The sequence below is a fragment of the Stylophora pistillata genome, chromosome 3 (genome assembly GCF_964205215.1).
Source record: "Stylophora pistillata chromosome 3, jaStyPist1.2, whole genome shotgun sequence".
Taxonomy (NCBI): Eukaryota; Metazoa; Cnidaria; class Anthozoa; order Scleractinia; family Pocilloporidae; genus Stylophora; species Stylophora pistillata.
Window position 1 is genome coordinate 40,559,266 of NC_142521.1, and position 12,051 is coordinate 40,571,316.

The following is a 12,051-nucleotide window of genomic DNA, read 5'->3' on the forward strand; positions in this document are numbered from 1 at the left end:
TAAGGTGTTTGTGGAGTATGGGTTTGCCATTCTTCAAAGTGACTCACTGAATTGACAAGTAGAATATTGCATGGGAACTAATTTAAAAGTCACAGTTATTTTGCTGTTTGTCTTAGTTCTATTTGATGGTTTTGGGAGACAAAGCATCAGCTAGGGTCAAGTCAGCAGCAGTGCCTTTTATTCGTCCAGTATCATCTGGCACTCAGGACTATGACACACAAAAGCAGGAATATCCATTGACAAAACCAATGACTAAACTAGCTGCCAAGCTACAGGTTAGAGTTGTGGCTGTGGGTTGTTTAGTTTGTATATAATAGTGCCAAGTGTGGTCTATTGAAATGTGTCCAACAGGCCTAATCCAAGACAGAGCTCTTAAATGTACCTTCATCCAGTTTACCCCCTTCCAGCTCTCCTGAGCCCTTCGATTCACCCTCTTTGCTGTTGTCTGGCTTGCTTGCTCTCTAGCCCTCTAATTAGTGTGCCATCGATTCGTCTTCCTTTTTTCTGTCCTCCCTTCTCTCTAGCTCTCTCTTTTTCACAATTTGTTTACTTTTGAAAGGTAGAAAATTTACCTTTTTGAAGGGAATTTAGGGTGTGTGATGTATTTCACATATGCACTAATTTTTGTGCTATGAATGTTTGAGGTATACATGAACCAAGATGTACATGTTAGTCAATAATGTTTACATTTTTTCTTAGACATCTGGTGAAGCTCAATACATTTCTGACATACCCATCCAAGGTGGTGAACTTCATGCAGCCTTTGTTGTGAGCACACAGGTAAATCAATAGTTTCTAGAAGGACTCACTCAAAGAATGTAATTTTTTAAAAATATGATAACTCTATCAGTGATATTGATAGGGTCCCTTTTCTTATTATAAAGACTGCTAATCTCTGGAGGTGATGAATTTCCTTTTAGTGGGTTGGTAGCAAAATTCAGCAGATACAAGGAAAGTCATGCCTAGGTTGTTACTTTGATGTGCTGTTGTTACAACTCAATTTACATTTTTCTTGTTTAATGTTATAGGGAAACTGCAAGATTGATTCTTATGATGCATCTGAGGCCTTGGTAAACAAAAGTTGTAATTTATAACTAATATAATATTTATAAATTACATTTTTCATAGTCCTGGTCACATGTACTCACATTTCAAGCCCAGTTTCTTAATTCTGACAATATAAGCATCCATCACTATGTCTAACAAAGAGGTGTACATTACCACTTAAGCATATCATTTTATCAATTTTATTTTCCATTAATCATACAGTATTGCATTATACAATTACATTGCCATTAGTTACAATGAATGATGAATAAATGGCAACTGAAGGAAACCTTAAAATAACTTGTATAGTGTGTTTGCTAATACATTGTACGTAAGGTTGACTTACAAGAAAAAGGATAAATAATTTAGAGAATGGATTAAGTTGATAAAATTCTATATCCATCATACTGGTAAAGAAATGGCTCACAGATAATCTGCGATTAAAAAATAGATTGTGTGCAAGCTCATTTATAATGTTATTTGGTTGCTACAGAAAATGCGTGGAGTTGTCAAATATATCACAGCAGCAGATATTCCCAAAGGTGGTATTAACAGTTTCGTGCCAACATCTTTTGGTTTTGCAGTTGATGAGGTAGGTCTTAAACAACAGTATGTGATTATTGTCTTAGGAATCAGTCACAGAACAAAAAGATAATTGGATTGTCTGATTGAAACCATTTTTTATTTTGCTTGCAGATATTTAGTTCGGGATATGTTTCGTATGCTGGTCAAGCTTTGGGAGTTATAATTGCTGGTTTGTGAAGAGTTTTTGACACCTTTTTTATTGTCTATGTGTCTATCATGGTCGCCGGAAGACTTGTCTTTAAACCCTTGACTTCTAAGAGACTCTCTTAATTATTTGACCTCAAAATATTACTCTGACCTGAATCATACATTAAGGTATTGAGAATAAAGGAAATGATCCCCAATAAGAGCAGCTCTATAGCTTGATTATTGAACAAATTCTTCTTGTCAGCACTTTAGGAAATGTATAGAGAACAGTATGGAGAATATGCATACTGATGTTAGGGTGTAAAAAGTTAAGCCAGGGACATTATGAGGGGGTTTTATGAACTATAACTATAGCTGTTTGTGAAAACAATTGATCATTATAATGAAGAGTTTCATCAGAAAGTGACTTGAGAGAACAAAGCATTTATCCTCATCAGAGGGATGTCCACACTTCACTGAGTTCATATTCCATGTTCAAATCCCGTCCTGTTAAGGAGATGTGGGATTAGGAGGCTATAATATTGTAGGTTACTTACGTCAAAAGAGGATAAAGTCATGTCATTGGGAATGCCATCTGCAAATTAACTATAGCTTAACTGAAATTTTGTAAGCATCTATATATCATAGTGATTGGCAAACTTTTATCACCCTAAAAATTTCTCAAGAAGGCATTAGTGGCAAGTTTTCCAGTTGCCTTACAAAATATACATGACATCACCTGGCCATCCACGTGTACTGACAGAGACAATGTAATGGTACGGTGGCCATGTTGGTGTTCTGGACAATCCTTTTTCAATGCGGTAGAATAAAACAGTGGCCATTTTCTTGTTCTAAACAATCCTTTTCCAGTGCAGCAGAACAAAACAATGGCCATGTTGCTGTTCTTAACATTCCTTTCCTTAAGCCTAAAAAACAACTGTCTTCATTAACTTGAGTATTGTTAACAGGTTTTGTAGTGATGCTCCGTAAGTGAGATAACAAATGAAATATTTAAGTAAACAGCATTATAAATCTCTCTCTTTTCTTCCATGTGCTGATTTTCCAATTTAAAGTTTCTCCACAGTTTTTTTATTTGTTTTTCTTTTTTACAGTGGGTTGAATGGCTTTGTCTTCTCTCATGTCTCTTGTCTTCTTCCTTCCCAGAGGGAATTTGATCATCAGTTAGAACTTGAAGCCAAATTTTATCCACTTTTGTAAAAAACTCTTCAGACTTGCAAAAAGGATTGCCCTTTCATGGTTAAAGTTGTGGATTGGCAGGCTAGCTTGGACTAATTATATTTAGACACTTCGAGATTTGTTTAGAACAAAACTTCAGGAAATAGTTTATCTCTACTGCAGATACTCAGGAACATGCGGATGAAGCAGCCAAAGCTGTTAAAGTGACATACAAAGATCAAGAACCTCCTCTACTCACTATTGATGAAGCAGTGGCTGCTAAGTCATTCTTTGATCCACAGGCGAAGACAATTACAAAAGGAGATGCTGAAAGTAAGTATCAAATGAAGCTCTGAGTTGGACTTAAAATCACATGACTTCTGTTACGTTCTAAGGGTAAAACTGCATTTGATTTTGGTTGTTGCATGGTCCTAAACTGGAGCTGGGGTTTGCTTGTGGCATATGTAGAAGCAACCCTGGTAAGAAGACGAGGGACACCTTGGTAAAAGAATACACATCCCAACTACCTCTACCAAGGGTAGTTGAGCCCTATATACTCTGTTTAGGATATGGTAGTTGATCAGAATGACATCTGGCTTCTTTACAGATCTTGAGTCTACTTTGATGCACCTAGTAAACTGGTACTCTTTCTTCATTCTGTGAGCAAGCTCAAATATCTAGTCTCTTTTCCTTTGCCAGAGGGGTTAATTGATTGTGAAAATGTATTTATGATGTTTTCTCCAATTAATAGCACTTTATGTTTCTTGATTAGCTGCAATAAAAAGGTCACCACATGTGATACAAGGGGCAGTATCTACTGGACACCAATACCACTTTCATATGGAAACTCAGGTGATGGCTTAATTAATTATTTTCTGCTTTGTTTTCCTTGGCAATTGGGCTTGTGATGAATAGATGGCCACCAGTACATGGTACGGTTGTACTGTTCTTTTTTCAATGGGCTTCCTACTTTTTAATATTAATTTTCAGTTCCATCTTTGGTGAATTAGTCTCCTTTTAAGAAAGTCATGTTATTGCTGGTTGCCTAATAAAATTGCTGTGAAAATAGAATGTCAATTGTTTCTGAATGTACACTTGATGAGCTTACCATACATGGTGAAACATTTTTTTCTAACATCACTAAAACACAAAACAGTTACTGTGGATCAGCTTATGTCTCTGAAGTTATATGGATTTCAAGAAATTAAGCTCTTATGTTGCTCCCTTTTTGGGAAAATTAGAGTCAATGAGAGTTCAGTTTGAAGACTGTGTTGATGTCTGTCATTTAAGTCTTGTTTTACACCACATGGTTACCTCCCAGGCAATCAGTATCACTCTGTTTGAGTAAAGTTATCGTTCATCAAAATTATTATTTTGTTTTTACTTTGGGGAGAAATTAACTTTGTAGCCTGAGATCTCTCCAACTACTACCTCATATGTAGAGTGAAATTTACATGTTAAAACTATCTTGCTGCTGTTTGTCCCACAACATGGTACTTTTTATAGGAAAAACAATCTTTTCATATTGTTCCTTTTTTCCACTGTGCATCATATGATTGGGCAGGTTGCACTATGTGTCCCTGAAGAGGATGGTATCACCGTCCATTGTCCTACACAGTGGGTGGACCTTACTCAGGCTGCTGTGGCACAAACTCTCAATTATCCAGTCCAAAGGTAACTTAGCACTTGATGTCTGTAATTACAGAGATAATTATTTGGGAGATGTAGAATATAGAGAATGGAAATATAAGAATCTATGAAGAATAAAATGTAGGGATATACAGGGGATCAGGATGCATAATTATTTTTGGGGGTTAGGGATGTGTGGGAGATAAGGATGTTTCAGAGGTTGAGATATTTAAGGATAAGGACACATGGGAGATAGTGATACATGTAGGTGTAAGAGAGGGGTACTTGGAAGACTAGGAATAGAATGGGGTAAAGATACTTGGGAGGAATAGGGATATCTGAGTGATAGGGAAACATGGGGGATGGGGGATGCATGGGAGATAGGAATACAAGGAAGATAGGAATATATGGGGATAGAGATACATGGGGGATAAGGATCTACAAGAGGTAAAGATACACGAGGAATAGGAATACACGGGGAATAGTGATACATGGGGGATAGGGATGTATGGGGAATTGGAATATATGGGGGATAGGGATATATGGAGCATAAGGAGATATGGGGGATAGGGATGTATAGGGGAGAGGGATATTGTATGAGGGATAAGGATATGTGGGGGATAGGGATACAAGAGAGATAGGGATATATCGGGGATAGAAATACATGGGGGATAGAAATATATGGGGGATAGAAATATATGGGGGATAGAAATACATGGGGGATAGAGATATATGGGGCATAGGGATATATAGGGGATAGGAATATATAGGGGATAGAGATACATGGTGGATAGGATACAAAAGGAATAGGGATATATGGGGGATAGGGATTTATAAGGGGAATGGGGATATATAGGAGAGAGGGATAGGTCTGAGACAATATGGGGGATGGGTATATATGGGAGATAGAGATACTTGTATGTGGGAGATAGGGATATATGGAAGTAACAGATACCTGAGGGATAGGAATATATGGGGATGGTATTGATTGTAATGGAAGGACAACCATACTTTTCTGTTGTATTTCTAAGTGTTAATTTGAGTGTTAAGAGGTGTGGAGGTGCATATGGAGCAAGAATCACTGCAGCCAATCATGTTGCTACAGCATGTGCCCTGGCTGCTTATGTCACAAAGAGGTAAAATGTCTGATTCCTTGGCTTTTCCACTTTCCTAGAATTAGATTACATTTAATGAAACTAATACTTGTCAAATGAGTTAAATTAGATAAAATATATTTTATCCAATTTCTGTTGCCCATATAAATTATTGGAAATGTGGCAAATTTAAGTGGGTTCCCTTGTCTCAATACAGGAATTGGATCACATAAAGTATAACTTGAACAATACCACTTGATATTATTTACGAAAGCTTCTTTTCAAACAATAGACCAGTTCGAATGAGGTTGAATCTTAGCACAAATATGGAGATGGTTGGAGTAAGAGAACCTTTCAAGGCAACTTACAAGGTACACGTAATAATATAACTGGATATTATTTTTGTGAACCAAGTAATATGAAACCAATAAATCACAGGTCATTTGGATAAGGTCAATCTGTCTTGCAGTTTCTCTTCAGGAAAAGCATGGTTATCCTATTATTTGGACATTCTTTTCACATAACTATCATCAGAGATTGAAATGAATTTTGCTATTCTACACGTAAGTGAAAAAAAAGTTGCAGAGCAGCCAAGGAGATAAAATGTTGAAAACATTACAGCCATTTGGTAAAACATTATAGCTGGGTTGTTCTACAGTTTTGATAATTTACCATCAGGTTCACAGAGACTCAAAGTGTTCCAGTTGTTTATGTATGAACAGTAATAGATTTAGAGGGATGGTAAATTTTGAGTTTAGTCTTCAAATTGCAGCACGTTAGATATGAACCTTGTACATGGCGTAGCGTTGTAGCTCAGTTGGTAGTAGCCCCCAATTAGTAGTATCTGGGGGGGTGGGGAGGGGGGCACAAGTCGAATCCCATAGAAGCCTAAATTTTTTCCAGGCTTGACTTTTCTGCAAGTGCTTATATTGCAGCTCATCACAAGATCATTGCTCTACTTGATTCTGAGCCAATGCAGTTCCAAATTAAATTTATGTCTTTAAAAGTTATAAGCTCCACTGACTCAGTGGTAGAGGATATGACTTCGAATTCTGAAGGTGGTGCCTCTCTGACCTAACTTGTAACATTCATATCTTCATTTTTTCTGTGATTACAGGTGGGTGTGGCAAGTGATGGCAAGTTGAATGGCATTGATGTTGACTTGTATGCGGACTGTGGCAGCACATCCAATGACCTTGACGTTAGTGTTGCACAGGCATGGGTTGACAATGGTAATTGGCAGACTCAATCTTAATATCTGAGTTGTAATTCTTACTGTCAGTTGATGTAAATTAGTTGAGGGAATTTGTAGATGTAAATTAGTAGAGGGAATTTGTAGATGTATCAATTGATACAATACCATTTAGGTGATGAATTTTCCAATTGTCATAAATGTTCTGTTGGACTTTGCATTAATCTCTGATGATCCATTATCTTCTGTGAGGTCACATATTAAAACAGTCAAACAAGCCAGTAGTTACTGGGGCTGTAACTCAAGTGTGACTGGTAAATAAAAATGTCCAACTTGTCAGTCAAATTCAATTACAGTGAGCACTTCTAGACACGTAGTTATAAGACTTGCACAACTTAGCTCAAAGTTTTATTTATCTTTGAGGGGTTCCCAGATTTTATATCCATAATTAGCTTTCCTTGGCATGCATATCTTCCCCTTTTTTTAAATTACTTAGACTGTATGTATAAGACTTTCAAATAGAATGTTAGTTTTGCAAATGATACTAACTATGTTATCCATTATAGCATACTTTTGTGAAAACTGGAAGATCGTGCCATATGCCACTCACACTCACACAGCTAGTAACACATGGTGTCGTGCACCAGGTATGTACAAATCAAGTATGGCCACTGTTCATTGCGATAAAGAACTGAAACAAATTACAAACTAAGGGTCTGCTTTGGCTAAGCAAATGCACCAAAGCTTGCGTAACAACTTCTAACAGCTGCTCTACTTCATGGTTGTGCTTTCTCTCCCTGTGGTTCTCTGGTTATAATTATTTCTTCTGAAATTTAACTTTTGGTTTCTTTTTTATCAATACATGTACATGTACATACGTAATTATTTTGATTTAATTTTCCTTCTTTAAACCATTTTAAAAGAATTTTTTTAAAGAAATAAAAAAGTACAGTACTGTACCACATTGCAATCCATGCTCCCTTCCTAAAAAGGTAACCTAAAGTTACAATAACCACTTTCCTCCTTTCTCCTGTATTGGCAGTTGTGGAGAGATTTGCTGGGATCTCTTCTCTAACCTGATTTTATGACTAAAATTTGTTAATAATATTTCAGTTGTAAGATGTTTTCTCAGAGTATTAGCTATTTGATTATTTTCAAATTATATATTTTAGCTTCTACACAAGCAGTGTTCATCATTGAGTCAATTATGGAACATGTTGCCAAAGAACTGAAAATGACACCTGAAGCTTTGAGAAAAGTGAATTTCTACAAGAATGGAGAGGTATTTTGCAAGTTATGTTCTTCACTTTTAATTTGGCTTAGCTCTCACCATCGTGTTTGTGAAATTGGTGTTACCATCATATTTCAACCCTAAATGAGCTAGTTTCAATGTTAGAGGTTGTAATGATTTTTTGAGGATGTGCAAATTAAGCCCTCAAATATGTCTCAGGTAAGCTGCATGTATATGCATGCAATCAAAATAATTGTCTTAATGACAAGTGGTTTATTAATTTTACAGAAAACTCAGATGGGTCAAATATTGAATTATTGCAAGTTGGACACATTATGGAACGGTAAGTTGATCATATAGATCAGTTGTAAGGTAGAGATTGAAAGACTGAAACAGCAGTTGTCTGCAATTGTCACTGCATGTTTTTGAAGAGATTGGAAGCTTAATTATATAAACACAGTTTAGTTAAGGTTTTTCTTGATACTGTGGATAAATGTTCTATAACTCTTTCTTGTAGCAGCTGATAGTGGCATTTTTTCTGTTTTACTCCACATTAGATATTCTTGTTTCTAGTGACTTCCAGACAAGAAAAGCTGCCATTGATACTTTTAACAAGGTACATACAGTAGAAGTGTGGGTTGATCTTGTATTCTGTAGATTGCATTTCAAATTATGTGACTTAACTGAGATATCTTAATAAAAATGAGTGATGGACGAGAGTTAGCTAAACTTATTTGAACTTATTTGGCATTTTACATGTAGCAGAGAAAAAAGAGTTGATGGTTGAGTTTGCTAAAGCTGTGAAATACTCTCACTTTAGAAGCTATTCATAAATTTTCCATTAGTCAGGACTGTGTCTGTTTAGAAATGAGTACAAGTACCTTGGTGGGGAACTTGAGGAATTGCTAGGGGCATACCTGTGTGTGTGAAGTGACACTCAATCCAGATGGATTGGGTGGTGCTTGTCTCATCTCTTGCCGAAGGAACCCAGGGAAGTTCCAGGAGCATGTTAGCCGCTTTGCTTGAAGGGTTATATCTGTGTGTGTGAAGTGACACTAAATCCAGAAGGATTTCGTGGTGCTGGTCTCACCTCTTGCTGAAGGAACCTAGGGAAGCTCCAGGAGCATGTTAGCCACTTTGTTTGAAGGAATCAACCTCTTTAGTTCTGGAATATACACAGTGATTGTGTTGCTGTATACTCTGAAACTTGTGAATGTCTTTCTTTTAGAAAAATCGCTGGCGAAAACGAGGAATCAGTGTTGTCCCTCTCAAATATGGTTTAGGATACTCTGGTGCCCAGTTTACAGCAATGATATCAATATACCACGCAGATGGCACAATTGCCATTTCTCATGGAGGAATTGAAGTAGGCCAAGGAATTAACACTAAGGTGAATTTCTTAAAGTACTAGTCAACCTTTCTCAAACAAGGTTAATATAGTTTCCAAGACATTTACCACAGTATAGAGAATGATCTTGTGTACAATGTAATAATGATGATAATAATAATAATAATAATAATAATAATAATAATAATAACAATAATAATTATTTAGCAATGGACATTCCACTGGGTGGCTCTTCTTGTCCACTCTTCCAGATCAAATTGGAATTTGGAATGTTGGTTTTTACAGAGGGAGGAAAACCGGAAGACCTGGAGAAAAACCCTCAGAGCAGGGACGAGAACCAACAATAAACTCAACCCACATGTGACGCCAGGTTCAGGAATCGAACCCATGCCACAGTGGTGGGAGGCAAGTGCTCTCACCACTACGCCATCCCTGCTCCCCGATATATTTGCCAGTTATGCCGGTGGAATTCCCTGGCATGTTAGTGTAGTATGTAGTAGTGCTTACAAGATGCTTATCCTAACTGCATTTTATCCTTGCTCCTTCAGGTAGCACAAGTTGCAGCATACCAGCTGAAATGTCCTCTGGATAAAATTGCAATCAAACCCACATCAGCATTTAGCAACCCAAACAGTAAGTTACCAGCATGTATTACATTTTCATTTGATGATATACATTCAGGGATAATGGTTGTTTCATCAGTGTCTTTCTTAGTATAAATTCATCTCCATTTTGTAGAATTAGAAGTGATTTTCTTTTTTCATCATAGAATTTTTACTTATTTCAGTTTGAAATTCTCAGCATTCAGAATTCCGAGTTTCCCTTATGCCCTCTTTCAAAATTTATATAAAAATTTATAAAGAGAAAAATATGCCAATTTTTAAATTAAAGGAAGTAAGGTTTTTTTTCCATCCTGTCTTGTTTTGTTTTTTATTGGTTTAAAATGTGTACACGAACCAGCATGTGTCTATAACCATCGGTATTTTCTTTCTTCATTGTAGGTGGTGCAACAGGTGGAAGTATTACAAGTGAATTGTGTTGTAAGGTAAGCAACAGAGTGATCTTACTCTCAAGAGATTTTACAAAACTGAAGGTGATCAAACTTGTTTAGAGAAAATAGACATATTTCTGACATAACTCTTGAAATTGCCTTAGACTGTCATGTGTACATATACACATAATTCACTTTTGGAATTTAAGATAAAGAGGTTTGCATATCTGATGTTGTCCATTGTAGGAGAGCTGTCGGGAACAGTTCACAGAGGAATTGTTTAGGTACCAGGGCTAGAGCACTTGCCTCATGCAGTATCATTATATCACACAATTTCTACTCACTATGATTTATTATTTTTATTCTTATTATGATTTTCTAATTATGTTAGCTAAAAAAAAATAATTATAACAGTAATAATTGCCTCATTTATTGCTTCTAATTTGTTTGGTATTTTTTATTGTCTTTTTTATCCTAGTCATCTGTATATTTTTTTTCTTATAGACTGTTCTTGGCTGCTGTGACATCCTCAACAAAGTGATTGATCCTGTGAGAAAGACTATGCCATCAGCCTCTTGGGCTGAAATCATTGCCAAATGCTTTGCCAATGGTTGTGATTTGTCTGCCAAATACAGGTAAGTCATACAGTGATAACTTGATACACTCCAGAAGATTTTTGCTGCATTACTGACTGAGTAGCAAGGTACTAAATGCACAAATTAATGAGCCATACATTCCTAAAGAAAGCTTTTTAGTGCAAAGAGTGCTGGTATAATGTGAACAGTTTCTTAATGTGATATGTCAATTTGATTTATTTGTCTTCAATAAATATGGTACATTGTAGACTGACATAATATTTGTTGTGCTCAATTAAAGAGTATGAATCTAAAATTAATGCTCACTTCTGGCAAAAATAAAAGCTTACCCCACATACCCAGTCTTATGAAATTTTCTCATCAAAAATCACATTTTGATGGCCACAGCTAGTCAAACGATGATGACAATTATAAACACTATAAACTCCCTTGACTCAACAAAATTACAGGTACGTATAATTCATTTAGAATATATCTTTGCCAAAAATTTAAGTGAGTAATAGATTTTTGAAAATAATGTTAGGTACCAGGCCCAAAGTAGTGAGATGTTTAATTACTATATTTATGGGGCTACATGTGTGGAAGTTGAGCTAGATGTTCTGACAGGAGAAAGAGAGATAATTCGTGCAGACATACTTGAGGACTGTGGACAAAGGTAAGATATGTTCACACTTGTAATAACTACATTTTCATTTTTTCTCAGTTCATGAGCGGCAGTAAATTTCTACAAATCCTGCAAACTGATTGGTTGCGAGAGCAGGCAGTATTCTCCCCATTCGGCCCACTCACGGCGGGTGGTATCCGTTTTTCTTGAGTCATTTTGCAGAGCATCTCAAGCTTTGTTGCAATTTTTCACAAATATATCTCATTTTGCCAGCTGGGCAGAATTTTTGAGGGAAAGACTTCGGTCACAACCTTTTGGCGATAAATAATATTAATTCTTTCTTCTCTCTTGCTCTCAAATCACTTTGGTTTTTCAGCAAAAATTGATTTTGAAATAAATTTTGTGTTACTAAATTTGTTTTTAAAAAGATTG

General features: G+C 36.2%; 1 protein-coding gene across 2 annotated transcripts in view; it reads left to right on the plus strand.

The window, feature by feature from the left end:
• Window positions 1-12,051, plus strand: part of LOC111344894 (xanthine dehydrogenase/oxidase) — a 28,294-nt gene that overhangs the window by 12,095 nt on the left and 4,148 nt on the right. The window contains exons 18-37 of one of the 2 annotated variants that reach the window (XM_088753616.1): window positions 117-275; window positions 700-780; window positions 1,029-1,070; window positions 1,541-1,639; window positions 1,744-1,801; window positions 3,118-3,267; window positions 3,707-3,786; window positions 4,499-4,608; window positions 5,595-5,699; window positions 5,950-6,028; window positions 6,775-6,889; window positions 7,416-7,496; window positions 8,022-8,131; window positions 8,369-8,423; window positions 8,638-8,696; window positions 9,309-9,470; window positions 9,977-10,061; window positions 10,430-10,473; window positions 10,924-11,054; window positions 11,539-11,670. In XM_088753616.1, the coding sequence (XP_088609742.1) occupies window positions 117-275; window positions 700-780; window positions 1,029-1,070; window positions 1,541-1,639; window positions 1,744-1,801; window positions 3,118-3,267; window positions 3,707-3,786; window positions 4,499-4,608; window positions 5,595-5,699; window positions 5,950-6,028; window positions 6,775-6,889; window positions 7,416-7,496; window positions 8,022-8,131; window positions 8,369-8,423; window positions 8,638-8,696; window positions 9,309-9,470; window positions 9,977-10,061; window positions 10,430-10,473; window positions 10,924-11,054; window positions 11,539-11,670 (1,937 nt within the window). Of the gene's footprint in view, window positions 1-116; window positions 276-699; window positions 781-1,028; window positions 1,071-1,540; window positions 1,640-1,743; window positions 1,802-3,117; window positions 3,268-3,706; window positions 3,787-4,498; window positions 4,609-5,594; window positions 5,700-5,949; window positions 6,029-6,774; window positions 6,890-7,415; window positions 7,497-8,021; window positions 8,132-8,368; window positions 8,424-8,637; window positions 8,697-9,308; window positions 9,471-9,976; window positions 10,062-10,429; window positions 10,474-10,923; window positions 11,055-11,402; window positions 11,503-11,538; window positions 11,671-12,051 lie in introns of those variants that run through there. The other variant, XM_088753617.1, reaches the window with a different exon arrangement.